Genomic DNA, 23,189 nt, shown 5'->3' with positions numbered 1-23,189 from the left:
AATTCGTCTGTCAGCAACCACAAAATAATTTGCTTATATTTTTACTGTGGATTTTCTGTTAATCAAGTTCGAAAGAACAGGATAGTTTTATATTGCATTTATCTAGCGAGTTTATTGTAGAATGCTAAAGAATGCTTATAATCCCAAGCATTTTGTTCTGTAGACAATCAAACTTGATCCAGGATGGACACTTAACGTTTGGTTGAAATAAAGGTTAAAATTTGTTTCAAAGCCTTTCATGTGGTTTTCCCAAGTTTACCAGTTAGGTTTTTTTTTTGTTTTTTTTGGGTCACACCTGTTTGATGTTCAGGGTTTACTCCTGGGTATGCTCCTGGCTTGGGGGGACCATATGGGACGCTGGGGGATCGAACCATGGTCCGTCCTACGCTAGCCCTTGCAAGGCAGACACCTTACCTCTAGTGCCACCTTCCCGGCCCACCAGTTAAGTTTTCTAAGGTGTCAAAAATAATATCAAAGTTATTCAATGAACAGTTTCTGAAATCATCAAATGAACCACAGGAGGAAATATTTTAAAAAGAATTCATTTACCCAGAATCTGTAAACTTGAGAGATTTAACACATTGATGACGGTGCTGAAATTCTTATTTTTGCTTAGTTTTTGGTGGTGCTTGGGGATTAATCCTAGTGGCTCTCCATTTAGGAATCATTCCTGGCAGGCACGGAGGACCATATGGATGCCAGGAATTGAACCCGGATTGGCCATGTGCAAGGCAAACAGTTTAATCTGTGCTATCATGCTAGCCCTGGTGATGTGAATTAAACCACATTCAAGTATGAGCCCTTCGTAATCTGTGCCAGTTTGTTAATACATACTGGCAGCTGAAGGTTCCTGCTGACTCTTGCTGGTGGTGGTTTTTATTTTTATAGTTATGATTTGTCAATTCATAGCCTCTTGATCCAAGAGGACCCAAGTATTCCTATTTATTTGGCTTAGGGAGATGTTTTGGTGGTGCTGGAAGTGAACCTAGGGTCTCACACATGCAGTAAGTGCAGATATGCTGAGCCACAGACTGGTTTAAGAAAATTTCTAAACACTAACTGCACTTCCTGCTCTGCCAAAAGGAGGGTCTCTGAACTTACAGACAGGAAGACTCTTCCTACTAGAGGCAGGCAGATATTTCTATTTTTGAAAGGTCATCCATAAAGGAAATTAACATTAGGTATGTTGTAAGAGAATTATTAGCAAAAACTCACCAGCTATAGTGCTTGATTTCAGTTTAATAGAGCTGTAGATATCAATGAATTATAAAAGGATCTAAAAATTTTTTTATGTGGAGATTATTACAGTTCTAAAATTTCTATTGATTTCATGGGGTGCACATGTATAGTGCTTGGGGATCACACCTAGATGGACTCCAGGGGATCTTTATCTCTTTAGCCCTCTTAATAATTTTAGGTCGGGCCCGGAGAGATAGCACAGCGGCATTTGCCTCACAAACAGCCGATCCAGGACCTAAGGTGGTTGGTTCGAATTCCAGTGTCCCATATGATCCCCCGTGCCTGCCAGGAGCTGTTTCTGAGCAGACAGCCAGGAGTAACTCCTGAGCACCGCCGGGTGTGGCCCAAAAACCATAAATAATAATAATAATAATAATAATAATTTTAGGTCAATTTAATCACTTTTGGGGGGGTTCAATTCTTACTAAGAAATTCAATTTATGGTGTTTCTTTGCAAACAAGTTCCACCTGGATGAAGAAAAACTTATTTCCATATTGCTATTATAATCATCATAAATCATTATTTTGGGGGGAAGGAAATACCAATGTTGAGTTGGGTTCATGTATGTAAAATATGTATTCTCCCACTCCATTGATCTCTTGGAGTAATTGTACCTGTAACATTTAATGAATGGTGAGTGGGCCACAGTAGTAGGGCATTTGCCTTACTTGCATGCTGCCAACCCAGGACGGACCTGGGTTCAATCCCAGGCATCCCTTAATGGTCCCAGAGCCTGCCATGAGCAATTTCTGAGTGCAGAGCCAGGAGTAATCTGAACACTGCTGAGTGTGGCCCATAACAACAACAATAAAAAAACACTTAATGAAGGGTATCTTGAATTAACAAGGAAAATGCCAGTAAACGGAGTCCAAATATTATATGAATATTTTAATGCAAAATGCGTAACACTTAAAATTAGCAAAGCTTCATTTAAATTAAAATTACATTTAACTAAAAAAAGATGGTTAAGCCCAAGAATTGTACAGTAGTCGACTTCTATTTAATGCCAGTCCTAGTAAGAACTGCATCATTAGCTGTTCTCTGCTGCTCTTCTGAAACCTAAGGGTCTGGGGAGAGAATACTCAGACAGACATAAACAAAATACAACCCAATATAACTGCACAGTAATTCCTAATAGTTAGAAACCCATTCTGACTAAGCTGTTCAATAAAACAGCTGGGGAGTAACCACAGGTATTGTTCCAGAGCTGAGAAGAGGTTTTGTTTTTATAGCTTGGTAGTTCTGCACTAGGTGAGAAGTCACAGTTCAAGGACACATGTTCTGTAAATAGTTACTACATATACACATTTAGTGTCTGTAAACACTAGAAATATACATTAGACAGAGTACCCTTCACCAGCTGGGTACAGTTTATAAAAGAAGATGAGGTAACATGAATCTCAAAGTCCACAGGAATCCTGCCTGAAGAATTTGAACAGCTGCCAGTATTCATTTCCAACGTGCAGAGGTGTTAAGGCGTCACTGGGACCTTCAGGGCCGGACAAAACTAGATTCGCTGGCTTTCAGCATAGCAACAGCATCTTTCACTGCATGGTAGATAACATTCTTTACCTACATATGGGTGAAAATAGTTATTTACTGCCAAGTCATTTTAGACTGTCCCAATATACTTTTTTCCCCTTAAAATTGGAAAGTATTCAATATGGGCTAGACGCAGTGGTCGGCAACCTTTTTTTTTTCAACTGAGCCAAATCTCGCCAAAACCACGATTGAAATTTATTTTGAGAGCCACACAGGGCGCGCACTGACAGAGGCTAGGAGCAGAGGCCTGACTCCTGGAGTGGCCGCCCGGCACACAGAAGAGCCACATTAAAAGTGTAAAGAGCCACATGTGGCTCGCGAGCCGCAGGTTGCCAACCACTGGGCTAGAGCAATTGTACAGTGGCTAGGATGCTTGCTTTGAATGTAGCCAACTCAGGTGTAATCTCCTCCCAGATATGGGCGGGTCTTGGGGTACACCACAATCTCCAGCACACCCAACCCCTGCTCTGAGCTCAGAACCAGAAAAAAAGCCCTGAGCATTACTCAGGTGTAGCCCTCCAAAAAACCCAAAAAAGTATTCAATATGAAATGTAGATAGTACTGATTATGTTGAAAGTGTTCAATATTAAACAGGCACACCTTAGGATACTGTAACTTTGCTTCCATACCACTTAAGTGACAATACAATGAGCTACACAATATTTTTGGCTCAGTACATATAAAATGTTCATTCCACACAGCTATTGCATACTTTATTTATATATACTTTAAAAATACCCATTGTGGGGCCTGGAGAGATAGCACAGCGGTGTTTGCCTTGCAAGCAGCTGATCCAGGACCTAACTAAGGTGGTTGGTTCAAATCTCGGTGTCCCATATGGTCCCCCGTGCCTGCCAGGAGCTATTTCTGAGCAGACAGCCAGGAATAAACCTGAGCACCACCGGATGTGGCCCAAAAAAACAAAACAAAAAAAAACCATTGAGAGAAAAAATATAACCATTATTTTGAGCCTTCAAAGAATGTAAAACTGTCTACTGGAATAAAAAGCTTAAAATACAATAAAGGAGACATCTGACTATATAGGAGGTAAGTCCACTAAGCTCTCTTAGACCAGTGTTTCAAAGGCATTTTAAACCTGTGCCTATATTAACTTAAATTTACCCTATCAAACCCTCTCTGAATTAGAAAGGAATTTTCCTTTTGCCATTGCAGCTCCAAAGGTTTTTTTCAAGACCCCTTTGTGGCAGCTAAACTGGGATCAGAAATCAGATTTAATATTTGTCTCTTGAGGCATAGTTCTCTTACAAAACTCCAACAGTATCAAAAGCAGGGAGAGAGTTCCTTTACATTTATTCCTCTGCCTACATAGATTTATCTCTAGTTATCAAAAGCAGGGAGAGAGTTCTTTTACATTTATTCCTCCTGCCTACATCAGGGGTCTCAAACTCAATTACCTGGGGGCCGCAGGAGGCAAAGTTGGGGTGATCCTTGAGTGCAAAGTCAGTAGTAAGCCTTAAACATTGGGGGGTGTGACCCAAACAACGAAAACAAAACAAAAAAAAGATTCATCTAGGGCAGGGCCACAAAATGTTGTACGGAGGGCCGTTTGCGGCCAGTGGGCTGTGAGTTTGAGACTCCTGGCCTACATAGATTTATCTATCCATCACTGTGCAATATGGCCATTTCACTCGCACACTGAAGCCAGTTAGCCAGTTAGAGAACGCCAACAATCAATGCTATTTTTTTTACCTGCAATTTATCTTCGTGATTGGTATGAGTCTGTGACAGATAACGAAATTCCTGAGTAAGCCAAAAACAATGTTTAACATGCTCTGGAGAAACAAAATCTTCAGCCACTTTGATACAGCTATATAAGTTATGAACCTGAAAAATACCAAGCCACATCAGTAACATGTACAAAAACTCATAGCTTAAAAAGAACACAGTAATGGTTCTTGCCTGGTGCGGAGCTCCTGCTGGGATAAACACCACATCCCCGAGAAACTGTACAATAGCCCAGCCTTGAACTCCATACTCTTGATGAAGACGCTTTCTCAGTGATCGGTCTAAATACCAGCTCTGATCATGAATGGGATCATGGTCTACTGGATTTTCTTGACCTTGTTCTTCTGACACCTAGAATAAATTTCAAAATATCATGACACAATGCTGAAACCCAATGAGGGACCCCCCCCCCCCGCCAAAAAGAGTGGACAGTTGGGCCACATGGACACTCACTAAACAACAATCAGCTTTCTTTCAACCAAGTGTCCCTGTTCATAGAATGAAGAGTGGTATGTAAAAGATATTAAATTCAGGGCCCGGAGAGATAGCACAGCGGCGTTTGCCTTGCAAGCAGCCGATCCAGGACCTAAGGTGGTTGGTTCGAATCTCGGTGTCCCATATGGTCCCCCGTGCCTGCCAGGAGCTATTTCTGAGCAGACAGCCAGGAGTAACCCCTGAGCATCGCCGGGTATGGCCCAAAAACCAAAAAAAAAAAAAAAAAAAAAAGATATTAAATTCAAGACTAAAGAAAAGGAAGCGTATAAAAAGTAGATCAAGAAATAAAACTTAGAGATAGCACAGGGCGTTTGCCTTGCAAGCAGCCGATCCAGGACCAAAGGTGGTTGGTTCGAATCCCGGTGTCCCATATGGTCCCCCGTGCCTGCCAGGAGCTATTTCTGAGCAGACAGCCAGGAGTAACCCCTGAGCACCGCCGGGTGAGGCCCAAAAACCAAAAAAAAAAAAAAAAAAAAAAAAAAAGAAATAAAACTTTTCCTTGTCATTTTCGGTAACAGCATATTTTTATAAATATTGTGTTTTGACACTATTTGGGTATCAACTTTTTGCTATATCCTTAGATTTCTTGCAGGGTTGTGGAGGTTTGAGATAGCACAGTGGGTAAGTTAAGTTTTCCATGCATGTGGCCCAATCCGAGTTCCAGCCCCAGTATCTCATGTTTCTGAGCCCTGCCAGGAGTGATCTCTAAGGGCATAACCAGGAATAAGCCACTAAGCACAGCAGGTATAGTACAACAGAACTCCCAGCCCCCTCAAAGAAGAACTGCTCTGTTAGCTACTAATAACCCATACTGACTTCACAACCAAGTTATGAAACAGTCCCAAATAGCTTTCAATTAAGCTTATTTATTAGGGGTGGTATCTTGCAGCACACATTTAAAGTAACAATACGTAACCAGTAGGCTTTCTGGAAGAGTCAATTCTTAGCCTAAAACATTTTTATTTTCAAATGTTTATGCTGGGGCCGGGCGGTGGCGCTAAAGGTAAGGTGCCTGCCTTGCCTGCGCTAGCCTTGGACGGACCACGGTTCGATCCCCCGGTGTCCCATATGGTCCCCCAAGCCAGGAGCAACTTCTGAGCACATAGCCAGGAGTAACCCCTGAGCGTCACTGGGTGTGGCCCAAAAAAAAAAAAAAGTTTATGCTGGCTAAGGAAGACTTGTATGCTAGAGGTATCCATAAGGAGATTGTTAGCTAGGGATTTGCCTTGAATGTGACTGGCCTGATTCCCAGCCTCCTGTATGGTCGGTCACCTTAGTAATGCTAAGAGCAGTTCCTGAGAGCAGAGCCAAGAGTAACTTAACCTTGATCATTGATGGGTGTGACCCCCATTCCTCACCCAAAATGGAATAATTACCTATAGATACCAAGACTGGAACCTGCACCCTCTTGTAAGAAATAAAGGCAAACAAATACATCTCTCCATATCCTAGATTTTCCAGAGTTCTTTAGAACAATCTGAAAATTTGGAATTCTGCATTTCTCTCTAGTGACCCTGTATATAAGCTATTAGCCACAAATAGGCTCAGGCCTTGACCACCTTTAAAAAAAAAAAAAGAAACTTTATTTATTGATTGATTGGCTTTTGGACCACACCCAGCAGTGCTCATGCAGCACTCACCAGTGTGTGCTCACCAGTGCACACCCAGCAGTTAGTTACTCCTGGCTCTGCACTCAGAAATTGCCACTGGCAGGTTAGGGGACCATATAGGATGCCGGGAATCTAACCAGGTCCCTCCCTGGTCGACCTCCTGCAAGGCAAACAAACGTCCTACCACTGAGCAGATTATCTCTCTGGCCCGTGGGCCTTGACCTTCTAAGTGATGTAGTAGGCTGGACAAAACCAACAGAACCATAGCACTTCACTAAGAGAACAGCCATCAAAGGTTAAGGAATGATACAGCATGAAGTTCTGAAGTGCTAAGTTTTTCAAGGAAATATAAGCAAACATGTAGTTCCTCTGAAATGAACACGAGTAATGTGAAAGTTAAGCATAAAAATTATCAATTGCACTGTCATACGAAACACAAAAGAAAAAAAAAAGAGAGAAGGTCTCTTTAGAGGTGCAAAGCTAAAATTTTAAAGACCCTTGTTCCTTAGGGTTTGCAGCCCATCCGATTCAAGAGGCAGAGTTTTAACTCCTGGGGTTGTAAAAATTCTCTCAGTAACCCAGTCAGTTCGTTAACGTGTACTGATCTATAACACTGTTATTTTCCAAACCTCTCCACATGCCATGGGATAAGCCATGTACCTTTTTAAGGAATTCTCGTATTTTCTCTGTGTCCTTAGCAGCGTATATGTGCCACAGGGCTCCTGGTTTCTCTTTTCCTTCAATAAACCGTTTTATTGTGAGTTCATCTGAATCACCATCTTGGATGGTTTTAAGGACTTCTAGAGCAAGAGAGAGTAAACATTAGATGAAAATATCTTCTCCAAGAGTAAGTTGCACTTTTATGCTCGGCACCTACCTTCCTCTTGGTCACCCTGTCCTTTGGGAATTCCAACATAGACCATGACATTAGCTGCATCAGACACATCTAAGTGCAGGTTTGTCGTTCCATATTTGCGATCTTCTGGGGTAATTAATCCTGAAACAGAAAATGCCTTAAGGTTTAAGTTATTAACAAAGGCTGCCAGTCTTGCTCTTCAGTCACAGTATTTTAAAGCTGCCTCTCTAGTCATATAAAAAGGATAACAATAAGTTATCCTTTGTTTTGAAGAAAATCTATTAAATATTTAAAATATATATACTAGGACTTGTGTTTCTAGTGATACTCAAAGCAACTCTTGTGACAGACCCTTCTTTAAATTTCAGTGTTGAAACCTCTAAAAATCCTTGATGAAACTTGGTAAAAACTTGTTAATGAATAAATATGTTGGTGGTAAAATCCAGATGCTAAAACCTAGAAGCAGGACTGATACAGGAGTAGACCACTGAAGTGGAGTTTTGTCTAAAGGACATTTGGCTCAACCAAACCAGTAAGCACAAGGTTTGGTTGTCTAGAAGGGCTGTGGAACAAGACATGAAGCTCAGGATTCACCCAAGACGGGGTGTATGGAGCCAGAGCAACAGCACAGCGGGTAACGTACCTGCCTTGTACCTTGTCAACCCAAGTTTCATCACTGGCAAGACATATATCATGAGGCCCTCTAGAAGTGATCTCCGAGCACAGAGTAAGGAGTAAGGCTTGAGTACTGCCAAGTGTCGTTCAAAAATGAAAAAAAAAACTAAAAAGATGGCAGAGTGTAACCCATCTCTGACTTAGGAATAAAATGAGACCTCAAAGGAACTGCCCAATACCTTTCTCAGGTTCAAGTCTAGGAGCTGAACCAAGCTGTGGACAGCAGCCTGCCAGGGCTCACAGGCAGCACACCAACATACTCATCATCTCTGACCCCCATTTCTTCTCATTGTTCTTGCCCTGCCAGGCTGTTTAAACCAAACAATTTCAAAAACTTCTCAGAAAACTAATTCTATACCCCATAGGGGCTGGGATATAGTACTACTGTTGGGGCATGTGCTAGGCTTGTGCCCAACCCAGGCTCGATCCCCAGCATCACAAGATGACTCAAGCATTAGAGGAAGCAACTCTGGAGGTGGCCAAACATAGCCAGGTGTGGCCTCAAAGGCTCACAAGTACTTCTAGGGTCCTGGACACCCTGTAGTCTCTTGCAATAGAGTGTAGCACTGCATTCTCAGGCCCAGTTGGCCAAGTATCACCAGAAGCAGCACAAGAGCTCCCTGAGCACTGATTGAGAGAATCCTCGCTTCCCCCCAAACCAGTCCCAACTACAGGATTTCTATAAAGCACAGATCATCATACAACATTGTATTCTTTGGTTCTGTGGAAAACATCTTTTCCACTGTAAATTCTTACTGTAAACTCAAGTACAACCCTAGGTCTTTTTGACTACATACAGCTGTTCCGAAAGAGTCCATTGTAGGTAAACCCTACTATGAATCTACAGATGTACAAGATTCTCTAAACCAAGTCTTGAGAGGCAAAGTGAATGGGCAAAGGAAGTTTGTCTACCAAGGTCTTTCACAAACCACTTCACCCTGCCCTGAGAGAACTATCTTGCATCAAGATTGTGCAAACTTGGAACAGAAATTTCCTTCTCACTGTTCATTGACACCACTCCTGGAGATGCCTTGGACAGATTCTACCCTAAGAACAGTAGGCTGAGACTCAAACATTTTTTGTTTGTTTGGTGTTTGGGCCACACCAGCAGTGCTCAGAAATTACTCCTGAGTGTAAAAATCAATCCTGGCAGCTTGGGGGACCAAATGGAATGCCAGGGATTGAACCCAGGCCAGCCACATGCAACCCCAGAGACTAAAATTCCTGCTCTTTCTTCCCCAGTCTCTTGGGAAAAGGGAGGCACAGATTCCATTCTTCAAGTCGATGAGGTTGGAAGGAATTAAGGGGAGAATGAACGTAATCAAAGAAGAAACATTCAAAAGGACTGAGAAAGTGGGATCAAATAATATTTAAAAAAAAAACAAGTTTATTGTGTAACCTGAACTGAAACTACACAGAACAAATTAATAATTTCAAAACAACCAATTTAAATTGAGACTAGTAAAGATCCTATAGATCCTTGAAACCCTATAGTTTTTAATGGAGAAAATCACAAACACATGAAAATTTTTAAATTGCATAAGCCCTCTATTCACATTATGAAACAATTATACATGCACATGGTCAAGGAATGAAAAGAAATGTATAAGAATAAAACCCAGGGGGCCAGAAAGATAGATCAGTAGAGCGTTTGCCTTGCAAGCGGCTGACTCAAGACCAACAGTGGTTCAAAACCCAGCACCCCATATGGTTCCCCATGCCTGCCAGGGGCAATTTCTGAGTGCAGAGCCAGGAGGAACCCCTGAGCTCCATGGAATGTGGCCCAAAAAAAAAAATAAATAAATAAACAAAGAATGAAACCCAATGCTATTTACATATGAGAATGATCGATGTTTTTCTATTACTCCCTCCCCCGAAACCTATTTCTCAAATGTCTGGCTTGCTTTATTTCTATTACAATTCTCTTAAATTAACCTTTCATCCTTACCATAAGCATTGTACATCTTGGGACCAAGATCTGGTCTAACAAAGTAGCTTGGCAGCCGAGAAGCTAAGTTCAGTTTGCCATCTCTCCTTGTATACTCAGGTAGTGGAATGTTGGCCATTAGGTCATCAAACCTAGAAGAGAAACAAGAATTGATAAAATTCTGTCATTATTGTGGGATTTTCCTTCTTTCCACTACACCCAAAACACACATTTATCTCTGCTTATCAAGATGAACCATGTTGGGGGCCAGAGAGAGAGAGCAAAGTGGTAGGACTTTTGTCTCGCAAGTGGCCGACCCAAGACAAACGGTGGTTCGAATCCTAGCATCCCATATGGTCCCCTGTGCCTGCCAAGAGCGATTTCTGAGCAGAGAGCCAGGAGGAATCCCTGAGCGCCGCCGAGTGTGACCCAAACACACCCCCCCCAAAAGATAAACTGTTTCTCCCAAAGTGGTCAATACTTCCTCTGGGGCAATGCTGGCATGATTAGGGGTAAGGGGCTGCTATAGCTTCAGGTACAACTAGGGGGTACTGAGTAATTTTTCTTCTGAGGAGGTGTAATAGGCCAAATAAGTTTTGGGAATTTCTAAAGAAAACTATCACTAATAAAATTTATCAGCAGTGTAGTAATTATGAACACAATTTTCTATAATTCAAGCTAGCTTACTATAATTTACACAATGAAAAAAAACTTCAAACTAGAGAAGATAGTAACTAGGCTATCCCATACAGACTGGAGAAATAAATGTTCACCACTGAGCTTTCTCTCTCCCTAGTAAACAGTGGCCACTAGTTTGCATCTGTGCTCTAAGTCCTGCACCTTGCCTGGAGTTTTAAGAATGATTCTGGAGAAAACTTGATGCCCTACCAGCTCATTCTGTTCTGAAATAAGAGCAAGGCACAAAATAGAGAAAACAACTTTTGGAGGACATCAAGGAAAATTTTGAAGTCACAGGCTAATCAAATCATTTTACTTTATATATCAAAATATTCTTTTCATTTGAAATACATTTATAATACTGATAAAGATAGGGTTTCATGGATAGGTTAAAATGGTCTAACACCACATCCTCCACTATAGTGTTCCCTTTTCTTTCCTTTTTCTAAATAAAGCCTTTGAGGGGCAGGGAGGTAGGGTTGACTGCAGGCTCTGTGCAAGGCAAGTGACTCATCTCTGCTGTACTATCTGCTGTACTATCTCAAGAAAGGGAAAAGAAAAGGGAGGCGAGGAGAGAGGGGAGAGAAAGTTAAGGAAAGGGAAGACTTAGGTATATGCTAGTCAATATTTCTAAGGATTCTTTTCAGGGTTCAGGCTCAAATAAGGAAAACTTATCTACCCATTCAGTTGTCTCATTGAAGAGTTTCTTTCTGTTATGTGTGAATAGTGTAAATATCACTATTTACACCAAAAGCCTAACATGTTCAATCTCACTGACTACAGATTTGACAGAGAACTTTAGAGGAAATGTGCACAGTTCACACATTATTCAGAGATGTAAAAGTCAATAACATGCATTTCATATACAAATATACATCTCTGGGTTAGAGAAATAGCAGCTACTTGCACTTGGCTTGCATGCAGTCAACCTGGGTTTGATCCCCAGTATACCAAACCCTGTCAGGAGTGATCCTTGAGTGCAGAGCCAGGAGTAAGCCCTGAACACTCCAAATGTGGCCCCAAAACTAAAATAATTAATAAAATAACGTTTAGATAAAAATAAAATATATCCCACAGTCACTGCCATGCAAACAGTTCAGCTTCATGACTAATCTCCAATGAGATGCCAAGCCAAGCCAGTGAAACTCACGAGTATACCATCTTCAGGCAGGAAATTCGGGAAACGTGGGAATGGGGTTAGGCCAAGAACTATCGCAGTTCTAGAGATCCTGTAGTTTCTAAAGTATGCATTCACACATTTGGCCACAAGACATCTTCAAATTCCATAATACTGACAGCGAAAAAGTGGCATATATGACAACTAAGCTCAAAAAGCAAAACTGATAGCATAGGAGGCTCAACTGGTAACAAATATCTCTGTAAAGCCTCAATGACTTTATTATTAACCCATTGTGATATATAACAGCTTTCAGAAACTTTCTTTAAAACAGTTATTTTTTAACTTCTGTAAGTGAGGTTTTTTTTTTTAAATTCCACTTAGCATTTTGTTTTAACAAACAATATTTTGTGCCTGCCTTGGGGTGGGGGTGGGGCCTAAGAGTTGAGAGGTGGGTGTAAAACTGAGGGATGGTCAGAATGGTGGTAGGGTTGGTGTTAAATACTGAATGCCCAATAACTGTACCATGAACAATTTTAGTAAACCACAATGTTTAAATGAAGTTTTGTTTGTTTTTGTTTCTCGGCCACACCCAGTGATGCTCAGGGGTTACTCCCAGCTATGCGCTCAAAAATCGCTCCCGGCTTGGGGGACCATAGGGGACACTGGGGGATCAAACCATGGTCCATCCTAGACTAGCACGGGCAAAACAGATGCCTTACTGCTTACACCACCGCTCTGGCCCCAAGTTTTTTAAAAACAAGAATATCAGCACCAATAAAACTAAGGAAATTTTAATACTTTCATAAACACTTAAAATAGAATTTATCCTCTATCAAGTTAAGGGAAGAATCATCTCTGCCAATTCATAATCATACCTGGAAGGCATCATATCTCTAAAATCTTCTCCTGGTGGCCAATCCTTAAGTTTCAACACCATTGGTTCTTTGTCATTTTTCAAGCGATCTAAAAGATAACCAGAATTAATGAATTACTTATTACTTGCTATACAGGAAAAAATATGTAAATTAGCATTATAAGCAATGTAATTTAAATTTATTGAGCTTCATAAAATCACAATATCAAAGCTTAGCTATTAAAGATGTAAAAGTAGAGGCCGGTGAGGTGGCGCTAGAGGTAACGTGTCTGGCCTTGCAAGCGCTAGCCAATGAAGGATCGAGTTTCGATCCCCCTGCGTCCCATATGGTCCCCCCAAGCCAGGGGCAATTTCTGAGCATTTAGCCAGGAGTAATCTCTGAGCATCGAACGGGTGTGGCCCCGAAAACAAAACAACCAAAAAAAGATGTAAAAGTGTATGTAATCTGATGAGTATACAAATATTAAAATAGTTCTTTCTCATTAATTAGTAACCTTTTATTTCTTTTTTTTTTATTTTAATTATGACAACAAAGATGCAAAGAAAGAGGACAGGGTAAAGTTACAGTGGAAGCCCAATCACCCATAAACAGGATTCTCAGTAGTCCCATCGATGATATCCCAGCCTTATACTTTCAGCCAAAGAACATTAAGAAAAACAAAACTGAACCCATGTACCATACAATTACTTTGTCCCTCAAATCCCCCGTTGTAGTACATATTATTTCTTAGCAGCACACCATATAATCTAAAGATATTAGACTTATGTAACTCTTTAAACATTGAGGGCAAAGTACATTTATCTAGATCCATGCACATGCTTACTAGTTTAAATTAACCTCAAAAGTTTTAGTGGGTTGTTTTTCTTAAGGATTGGAGTCAAGGGACCATAGTAAAAAACGATATTAAAGTGGCATTTGTTTGCATAGGCCCACCAAAACATAAGGGACATGGAAAGACAAATTATGGTCTAAATAGATGGAGACCCTACCCCTGAAGTTTCCTGGCACAGGACTGACTCTAGGCTCCAGGCAAACTAGTTTGTCCAATTCAAGTCATCGTCTGTAGTGGCAATACACCTCCATTCCTCACATAGTCTCTGTTGTTGGTATCATGCTTCTGTATTAAAGATCCTGGAGTCTACATGTCTCATATAGCGGTCAGGATGGTGAGTAACCTTTTATTTCTACAGTACAAAGAAATCTGTATTTCTAGAAGTGCCAAGGTAGTAAAACAATGATCATCAACTGATCTGTATGAAGGTCTTTCTATTTATTTATTTATTTATTCATTCATTCATTCATTCTTTAAGTCTGAAGGCACTCCCTATGCTGATGCACATAGATACATTGAGCTTTCACCGACATCAAGTTCTGAAAGTGAATAGCTTCCCAACTAGTCAACAGAATTCAGTTTTAACATGAAAAGTCACAGATGTTCCATTGACCCAGTTTTTGGAGACTAGCATGAAACAGACATTACTTGTTTTGGTCAGAGAGATTGAAACTAACTGATGTTCTTTTGCAAGGAAAATTAGGGTCAATATATCCTCTCCTACAAACTTCTGAATGATATATGAGATTTAGTCAAAATATTTTATTCCAACAGAACTATTACCTAATCTGACAATGCCAAGAAACTGAGAATCAAAAAAAGCTCTAACTAGAAAAAACGTGGTAATTTGTCTTGATAATCGATTTATTTTCTTACTATATTCTAGTCTCTTGTATTCAAATTACTTAATCCTTTGAATGAGCTTAGACATCCTATTTCTGTTTTTCTTTGTTTTTTTTTGTTTTTGTTTTTTTATTTTGGGTTATAACCGGTGGTGGTGCTCAGGGGTCACTCCTGGTTGTCTGCTCAAAAATAGTTCCTGGCAGGCACGGGGGACCAAATGGGACGCCGGGATTCAAACCAACCACCTTAGGTCCTGGACCGGCTGCTTGCAAGGCAAATGCCACTGTACTATCTCTCCAGTCCCTAGACATCCTATTTCTGGATGGCTAAATTAATGAATGCTCAAAGCCACCCAGCTTTTAAAGTGACAGATCTGAACTAGAACCTATATTCAAAAGACCCATGATTTCAAAACTTGTACCCTTGAGAACCAATGTTTTATAATGTTTTAAAGTCAACTATGTATTTTCGCATATCATAGAAGCAACAAAGCTAGAAAAATAGTGAATGGCAGGCTGGTGATGTATACAGAATCATTAATATGGGAAAGGCAAGCTATATCCAACCCTGGTCTGCCATAATCTTCTAGACTCAAAAAGTTTGAACCCCGAAAAAGTAGTTTATCAAGCCCATATACACATTAAGCACTCATCAAGAATCAGGATCTGAGGGCTAAAGAGAAAGCTCAAAGGGCCAAAGTACATGTCTGACACATGCAAAGCTGGCTGTGTGTTTGATTTTCAGCATCATATGGCTGGTCAAAAACCACTCCACCTTACTTATAGAGACCTGGTGGCTCCTAGGCACTGAACTGTCTGGCCTCCAAAAATGAGGAATACACGGGGCTGGAGCAGTGGTGCAAGCGGGCAAGCGGTAAGGTGCTTACCTTGCCCGTGCTAGCCTAGGATGGATGACGGTTCCATCTCTCCCAACCCCCCAACCCCCGCATCCCATATGGTCCCCCATATGAGCTCATAGCCAGGAGTAACCATAGTGTCATGGAGTGTGGCCCAAAAAAAAAACAAAAAAAAATGATGAGGAGTACTGACAGGAGTGGCCTCAGTGTTTGAATACAGGTTAGGGGCACCACCTATTCCCTAGGGCAGAGGTCCTCAAACTAAGGCCTGCCAAGGACATTCATCTGGCCCACTGGGTGTTTTTTTCTGCCAATGCCTGTCCTGCTTAGCAGCAGATTGACTCATCCTGGGCTCACAGTGCGTACGTAAAGGATGTGTGCTGCAATCTCCAACTCTCTTCCTTCTCCGTCTCTCAACAAATAGAGGAATAAAGACCTTGACATTTCCCTCTATCAAACAAGGTGGGCCAATACTTTCTCTTGAGCTCCCTGCAAGATTACATGAGGCTTTGTAGCATCTGCACTACAACTGGCTCCATTTCCTACCTAATCCTGCTTCTTCCCTATTCATTCAGAATTTCATTTCATAGATGTAGTCCCTGGTAAATAGTTAATATCTGAAACAGTTTTGGAAAACACCATAGCACTATACAACGTAGGAATTAGCAATGACTTTGCTGTTTGTTCCAAGCATGTATTACAGCCTGTAAATTTTGAAGGAATGAATAATGCTTAAAAGTATGATAAAAAGGGCCTGGAGAGATAGCACAGTGGAGTTTGCCTTGCAAGCAGCCGATCCAGGACCAAAGGTGGTTGGTTCAAATCCCGGTGTCCCATATGGTTCCCCCGTGCCTGCCAGGAGCTATTTCTGAGCAGACAGCCAGGAGCAACCCCCGAGCATCGCCGGGTGTGGCCCAAAACCAAAAAAAAAAAAAAAAAAAAAGTTTGATAAAAATAGCAAAAGACAACCTTTGACAGATGCTTGCACACCAGACGTAGCTAAAATCCAAATATGTAAATAACTCATATAAATTTTTTTAAAAATATGAGAATCCAGGCCCAGAGAGATAGCACAGTGGTGTTTGCCTTGCAAGCAGCCGATCCAGGAGCTAAGGTGATTGGTTCGAATCCCGGTGTCCCATATGGTCCCCCGTGCCTGCCAGGAGCTATTTCTGAGCAGACAGCCAGGAGTAACCCCTGAGCACCAAAAACCAAAAAAAAAAAATGAGAATCCACTCAATCTATAGACAAGGGTTAAGGGAGACAGCTCAAAGAAAAAATGCCATTTGGCATACACAGGGTCCTAAGTTCAACTTTGACACCATATGGCCTCCTGACACCACTGGACATAACCCAGGCTGGCCCGTCGAATTGCTGGAGAGGACTAAAAACAAAAAAATAAAAAATGGGCACAAGTCTGGGAGCCAGAGCAATAGCACAGCAGTAGGGTATTTGCCTTGCACACAGCTGACCCAGGAAAGAACTCAGTTGGATCCTAGGAGTCCCATATGGTTCCCCAAGCCAAGAGAGATTTCTGAGCACATAGTCAGGAATAACCCCTAAGCATCACCAGGTGTGGTGCAAAAACATAAAAGGGGGGAGGGGCCAACAAGATTTGAATAGGTATTTATCTAAAGAGGACCAGATGGCCAACAGATACATTTAAATAAAGAAGGCTCAGGGCCAGAGAGATAGCATGGAGGTAAAGCGTTTGCCTTGCATGCAGAAGGTCAATGGTCCAGAGCCTGCCAGGAGCGATTTTTGAGCATGAGGGAGGGAGGGAGGGAGGGAGGGAGGGAGGGAGGGAGGGAGGGAGGGAGGGGAGTAAGAAGGCTCAATTTCGGAAAAGATAAATTCAAAACACACCTGTGAGAATGGCATTTACAAAAAAAAAAAAAGGGAGGACCAGAGTGATAACACAGCAACCCAAGCAAAACTGTGGTTTCATCGGTTTGATCCCCCGGTGTCCCATATGGTCCCCCAAGCCAGGTGCAATGATTTTTGAGCGCATAGCCAGGAGTAACCCCTGAGCACCACCAGGTGTGACCGAAAAACCAAACAGAAACAAAAAAGACTAGAAACAAGCGTTTCTGAGGATATAGCAGAGAAAAAGAAACTATACACTTGGTGATAATGTGAATGTTTATAGTTTCTATGAAAAACAGTATGGAACTTCCTTAAATTAAAAAAACAAATAACACAATTAAGTAACTCCACTCATACTTTTTCCTAAGGACCTAGAAACACTTCATTGAAAAGTCATAAAAAAAGGGCCCGGAGAGATAGCACAGCAGCGTTTGCCTTGCAAGCAGCCGATCCAGGACCAAAGGTGGTTGGTTCGAATCCAGATGTCCCATATGGTCCCCAGTGCCTGCCAGGAGCTATTTCTGAGCAGCCAGGAGTAACCCCTGAGCACCGACGGGTGTGACCCAAAAAAAAAAAAAAATCATAAAAAAAAAGAAAGAAAAGAGTCATACATGTACATCTGGTGTCTATAATTTATTCACAATAGCCAATAAATAAAAATACCCTATATGTCAATATCTGATTGGGTGGATTACTAAGTTGTGAGTGGCATATACTCAATGGAATACTACTATTCAGTTAATCAAAGATGAAATCTTGTCTTTCAACATTACTAATAAAACTTAAGGTGATGGTGAACTGTATACAATAAAATAAGTCAGAAAATTAAAGACAACAACAAAATGATTTTTCTTTTTTCGGGGGTGGGGGGTTTGGGCCACACCTGGTGACCTGGCTTGGGGAACCATATGGGATGCCAGGGATCAAACCACAGTCCGTCCTAGGCTAGCACCAGCAAGGCCATGCCACACCACCACACAGGCCCCAAAATGGTTTATTATGCGGACTAGAAAAAAACCGAAGCAGAAAACTACCAACTCACAACAAAAATAACTAACTGACTACACTGACTTCGAGACGAAAGTAGGAGGTCAGAAAAAGGGTCAAAGAGGGTCAATCTGACACCGGAAATGGTTTTAGAACTTGTGCTTTGAGACATATAAGCATCAATACTGAGAAGTTGCCTCGAATGAAGAAAAGAAGAGCAAGACAGACAGAATATGTATGTAATGAGAGACACAAATATGCAAAATTGCATTACTGAGAGTCTAAAGATGAAAGTGGCTTCAATCTTCCAAATAGGAAAGTGACACTTAGTAGGAAAGTGACATAGTGACTTGTGTGGTGTTGGATTAAATCCAAAGGGACCAGAATGGACTTCATGTTCCTTGTAAGTTTACCAGCCAAATCCAAAGTCCAAACCTCAGCACATAAATATTCTACTGACACAATCAGAAGCCAAGACAAAGCAGTGACTAGTTGACTGGTACTAAATTAGTATTCCTTGGAACCTTCAGGTTTTATTGAGCAACAAATAAAATTTGCTAAAGGAGTGAAAGAAATGATTAAAGTGAAAAAAACCCACCAATATGGAGTTATATGGTTTTGTGCCCCCCATGTCCCAGCACACAGTTCAGAGATGAAAGCACAATATTCTTTTTACAAGATGCACAAAGAATCATACAAAGCATAGATGACTAGAACTTTAAAAAAAAACTACAATATTTGGGCCCGGAGAGATAGCACAGCGGCGTTTGCCTTGCAAGCAGCCGATCCAGAACCAAAGATGGTTGGTTTGAATCCCGGTGTCCCATATGGTCCCCCGTGCCTGCCAGGAGCTATTTCTGAGCAGACAGCCAGGAGTAACCCCTGAGCACCGCCGGGTGTGACCCAAAAAAAAAAAAACTACAACATTCATCCAGCTCAATTCAAAAGCATAAACTTTATCAAAAGAAAAGGGATGTGAAAACGAGGCATTAAAATCCCAAGTTACAGAGAATGCCATTGTGGTCAGTAAAGGGTCTGGGATTCCTGTTTTTTACTACCATATACCCTTTCAAAGGTCTTGCATACATACTTGGAACATCTTCAAATCCGTCCCAGAAGTCTCCTACAGTAGCTCCTGTGATGATTTCATTGGTCCGACAATTAACTAGGTCAACTTCCTGACTTCCAAATTCTTTCCTGAAGGATTCAGGTTTCCAAAGTTCAGTGTTTAATTTGTGATGCACTCCCGAGACCATCACTGGCTAGAAGAAGAGAATTCGGTCTTTAGTTTGACTCACTTAGTTTTGTCCCCACTCTGTAGCAGTGCCTCTTCAGTTGCTGGTTTGTTCCCATGCTGTGGGTACTCAGATACTGTTTAGTTATGCTGTTTCTATAATAAATCTTATCTTTATGACTTCCCTTGCTCTCAAACTACATGACAAACTTTTATGAGTAAAAACCACCCCACCAACTGCATGTTCTGATTCAGGTCCCATTACTCATAGAATACCAAAGCAAAGGCAAGGTAGGAAATGTGAAAGTTGATAGGTATGTCCTTTCTAAAGAGGGCAAAGCAAAAGGCCTTCATTCAGTTTCCAGGCAGGAATATGCCTGAGGTTATGTGAAAATAAGCCAAAAATGCTGATCTAATTTGAGTCAAATACTGGTAAAGTTCAGTTTTTAAAAAAAGATTTCAAGAAACATGCTAGTGGGCTATTCAAATCTGTAATTTTGTAGCTGATAAAATGAGCAAATGTCTATCAGTATACTGGCTTGTGGAAGGATTTTTTTAGGGGTTAAATACATGTGTTACTATTTTGTGATTCCCCACATCTTGTTGGCATTGTACAAGAACTTGATTCTTTAACATGACTTTATTTAGGCCAGAACAAGTCAAAGATCAAGAAAATAAAAATAAGCAGGGGGCCGGGGTGGTGGCACAAGGGGTAGGGTGTTTGCCTTGCAAGTGCTAACCTAGGACAGACCATGGTTCGATCCCCTGGTGTCCCATATGGTCCCCTAAGCCAGAAGCGATTTCTGAGTGCATAGCCAGGTATAACCCGAGCGTCACCTGGTATGGCCCAAAAAAAAAAAAAAAAAAAAAAGAAAGAAAGAAAGAAAAGAAAAGAAAAGAAAAGAAAAGAAAAGAAAAGAAAAGAAAAGAAAAGAAAAAGAAAGTAGGAATATGTCCACAAAACTCATTTATCTCCTAAGCAAAAAAGAAAGTAGGAATATGTCCACAAAACTCATTTATCTCCTAAGCTAGCCAAGCAAACTTAAATCAAACAACATGATCCTTTAAAGCACATGAGGAGATAACGCAGTGAGGTAAGAAGCTTGCTTAGCATGTGACTGACTAATGTTCCATCCTTAGCATCCCGTAGGATCCACAGAGCCTGCTAGGAGTGATTCTTCAGTGCAAAACCAGGAGTTAAGCCCTGAAAACATATGGGTATAGCAAAAACCAAATAAAATTAAATAATAACTGGCCGATTAATACTGCCTTCAGCTCAAGAATTTAATTGATGGATAAGGAAAACATAATTTTTCTTATTCTGTCTGATTCTCAAAGCCTATCAATCAAGAGTTCCACTTTTGTCTTGGTGCTTATCTTTCAAAAATCACTGAGTCCAGAATTGAAAACCCAATGATGAAACCTCACTGGAAAAGACAGCTCAGCTCATGAATGTGTACTATTAAAAAAAAAAAAAGAGAGAGAGACTCACAGCTAAAAGCCCTACTTATTTTCACCCATAACAATACAATAAAGTACAAACACAGAAAATAAAGAGATAATGCAGCTTATAACTGGAGGAGGTTTTAGAGTTTTGTCAAAGGTACCACGTAAGTGTATCTAAATTGCATTTGGGAAGCAAGGCCCCAAATTACCTGTCCTTGTTTCCAACATTCTCTAAATACATTCCAATTGCTCTTATTGTTGGGGTCTTGCAGGCATAGCAAACGATTATCACACAGCCAATAATGCGGAGTGTCAAAACCCAGAATACTAGGCTTGATCGTCAGTCCTTGAGGTCTCTTGGATTCAGAGGAAGTCTTATTTTGTACTAGAGAGGCAAAGATATCATCAAGGATTTTTGGTGTATTCTTGATGCCATTTTCTGTCTGAATTTGAGAAAGAACACAAATCAAACATGTCATTCCTTACCATCAATATTACCATGGCAATGAGTGTACTCTATAAACCCAGGGAATTAGTCCCAGGAACCTAGACAAAGAGTTAGCCAACTTTTCCTATTTGACATCAGAAATCAATCAAGTGGGCACAGTGTAGCAGGGGAATCTGGCTCTGCCGAATACCAGAGCCTTGTGAAGAACCTACAAATGACAGTCTCTGGGTTCATCATAAAGGCAAGTATGTTTTTAATCTTTATTCTACTTTTCTGACTCTTCCTTTAAATCAGGGGTCCTCAAACATTTTAAACAGGGGGCCAGTTCACTGTCCCTCAGACCATTGGAGGATCTGACTATAGTAAAAACAAAACTTATGAACGAATTCTTATGCACACTGCATATATCTTATTTTGCAATGAAGAAACAAAACAGATACAAATACGATTTGTGGCCCGCGGGCCATAAATGGTAGAATATAAATACAAAAAAAAAAGTTCTTATTTACCTTTCCTGTAGAAGAATTCAGCAGATTTCGGAGAAAACCAGAATTGTTGCTCACAGGTGTCAAAATTGTACTATTAAAAGTGTGAAGGACTGTGTTGGCTTTGTTCAAAGGAGGGAGAGGTGGAAGACATTTTATTTCATTCTTTAAAATTGGCATTGTGGGTTGTTTTTCTAAAAAAAATATAAAGGCAAAACATTACTAGTCGTCTATGCCATATATATATATTATATATATATAGATATATATATATTGAAGTTTTATATATAGTGTGTTTTTTTAAGAAAACAAATACTGGGGCCAATGGCACAAGCGATAAGGTGTCTGCCTTATGCATGCTAGCCTAGACGGACCGTGGTTCAATCCCCTGGCGTCCCAGATGGTCTCCCAAAGCCAGGAGCAATTTCTGAGCATACAGCCAGGAGTAAGCCAAGCGTCAGTGGGTGTGGCCCCCCCAATACAAACCAAAACAAAACAAAAAGGACAAATACTAATGACAATAATTTCACATTGATATTAAGATAATAAGTTTTCCTTATCGGGGCGTGAGAGAGAGCACAGCGGCTTTTGCCTTGCAAGCAGCCAATCCAAGACCTAAGGTGGTTGGTTTGAATCCCGGTGTCCCATATGGTCCCCCATGCCTGCCAGGAGCTATTTCTGAGCAAATAGCCAGGAATAACCCCTGAGCACCACCAGGTGCGGCCCAAAAACCAAAAAATAAAAAAATAAAATAAAATAAGTGTTCCTTATCAAGAGCAATATATTGTTATACCCAGTCGCTTACTCCTGGCTCTGTGCTGAAGGGACTATACAGGATGCCAGGGATCAAACCCAGGTCAGTCATGTGCAAGGCAAACACCCCACCCACTGTACTATCTCTCTGGTACTATAAAATGTCTTTAAAAAAGAAAAAACGGGGGCTGGAGAGATAGCATGGAGGTAAAGCGTTTGCCTTTCATGCAAGAGGTCATCGGTTCGAATCCCAGCGTCCCATATGGTCCCCTGTGCCAGCCAGGAGCAATTTCTGAGCATGGAGCCAGGAGTAACCCCTGAGCACTGCCGGGTGTGACCCAAAAACCACAAAAAAAAAAAAAAAAAAAAAAAAAAAAAAAAAAGAAAAAACAACAACAACAACAACAAAAAAAAGTTCCATTCTGTTTGTGCCTAGTATACAAAATACATTTTTTTTTAAATTAACAATGTAGGCCCGGAGAGATAGCACAGCGGTGTTTGCCTTGCAAACAGCCGATCCAGGACCAAAGGTGGTTGGTTCGAATCCCAGTGTCCCATATGGTCCCCCGTGCCTGCCAGGAGCTATTTCTGAGCAGACAGCCAGGAGTAACCCCTGAGCATCACTGGGTGTGGCCCAAAAACAAAAACAAAAAAAATTAACAATGTAACTAGCAA

General features: G+C 41.0%; 1 protein-coding gene across 2 annotated transcripts in view; it reads right to left on the bottom strand.

The window, feature by feature from the left end:
• Positions 1 to 2,113: 2,113 nt before the first annotated feature.
• Positions 2,114 to 23,189, bottom strand: part of KDM3A (lysine demethylase 3A) — a 61,255-nt gene continuing 40,179 nt past the window's right edge. The window contains exons 17-25 of one of the 2 annotated variants that reach the window (XM_049784904.1): positions 21,786 to 21,955; positions 21,038 to 21,271; positions 19,239 to 19,410; positions 12,765 to 12,852; positions 10,113 to 10,243; positions 7,511 to 7,630; positions 7,294 to 7,433; positions 4,493 to 4,879; positions 2,114 to 2,812 (exon numbers count right to left, since the gene is read on the bottom strand). In XM_049784904.1, the coding sequence (XP_049640861.1) occupies positions 2,732 to 2,812; positions 4,493 to 4,879; positions 7,294 to 7,433; positions 7,511 to 7,630; positions 10,113 to 10,243; positions 12,765 to 12,852; positions 19,239 to 19,410; positions 21,038 to 21,271; positions 21,786 to 21,955 (1,523 nt within the window). In that variant the 3' untranslated portion in view covers positions 2,114 to 2,731. The remainder of the gene's footprint in view (positions 2,813 to 4,492; positions 4,880 to 7,293; positions 7,434 to 7,510; positions 7,631 to 10,112; positions 10,244 to 12,764; positions 12,853 to 19,238; positions 19,411 to 21,037; positions 21,272 to 21,785; positions 21,956 to 23,189) is intronic. The other variant, XM_049784905.1, reaches the window with a different exon arrangement.

Source organism: Suncus etruscus, chromosome 12 (genome assembly GCF_024139225.1).
Source record: "Suncus etruscus isolate mSunEtr1 chromosome 12, mSunEtr1.pri.cur, whole genome shotgun sequence".
Taxonomy (NCBI): Eukaryota; Metazoa; Chordata; class Mammalia; order Eulipotyphla; family Soricidae; genus Suncus; species Suncus etruscus.
This window is presented reverse-complemented; position numbering and strand designations above follow the sequence as displayed.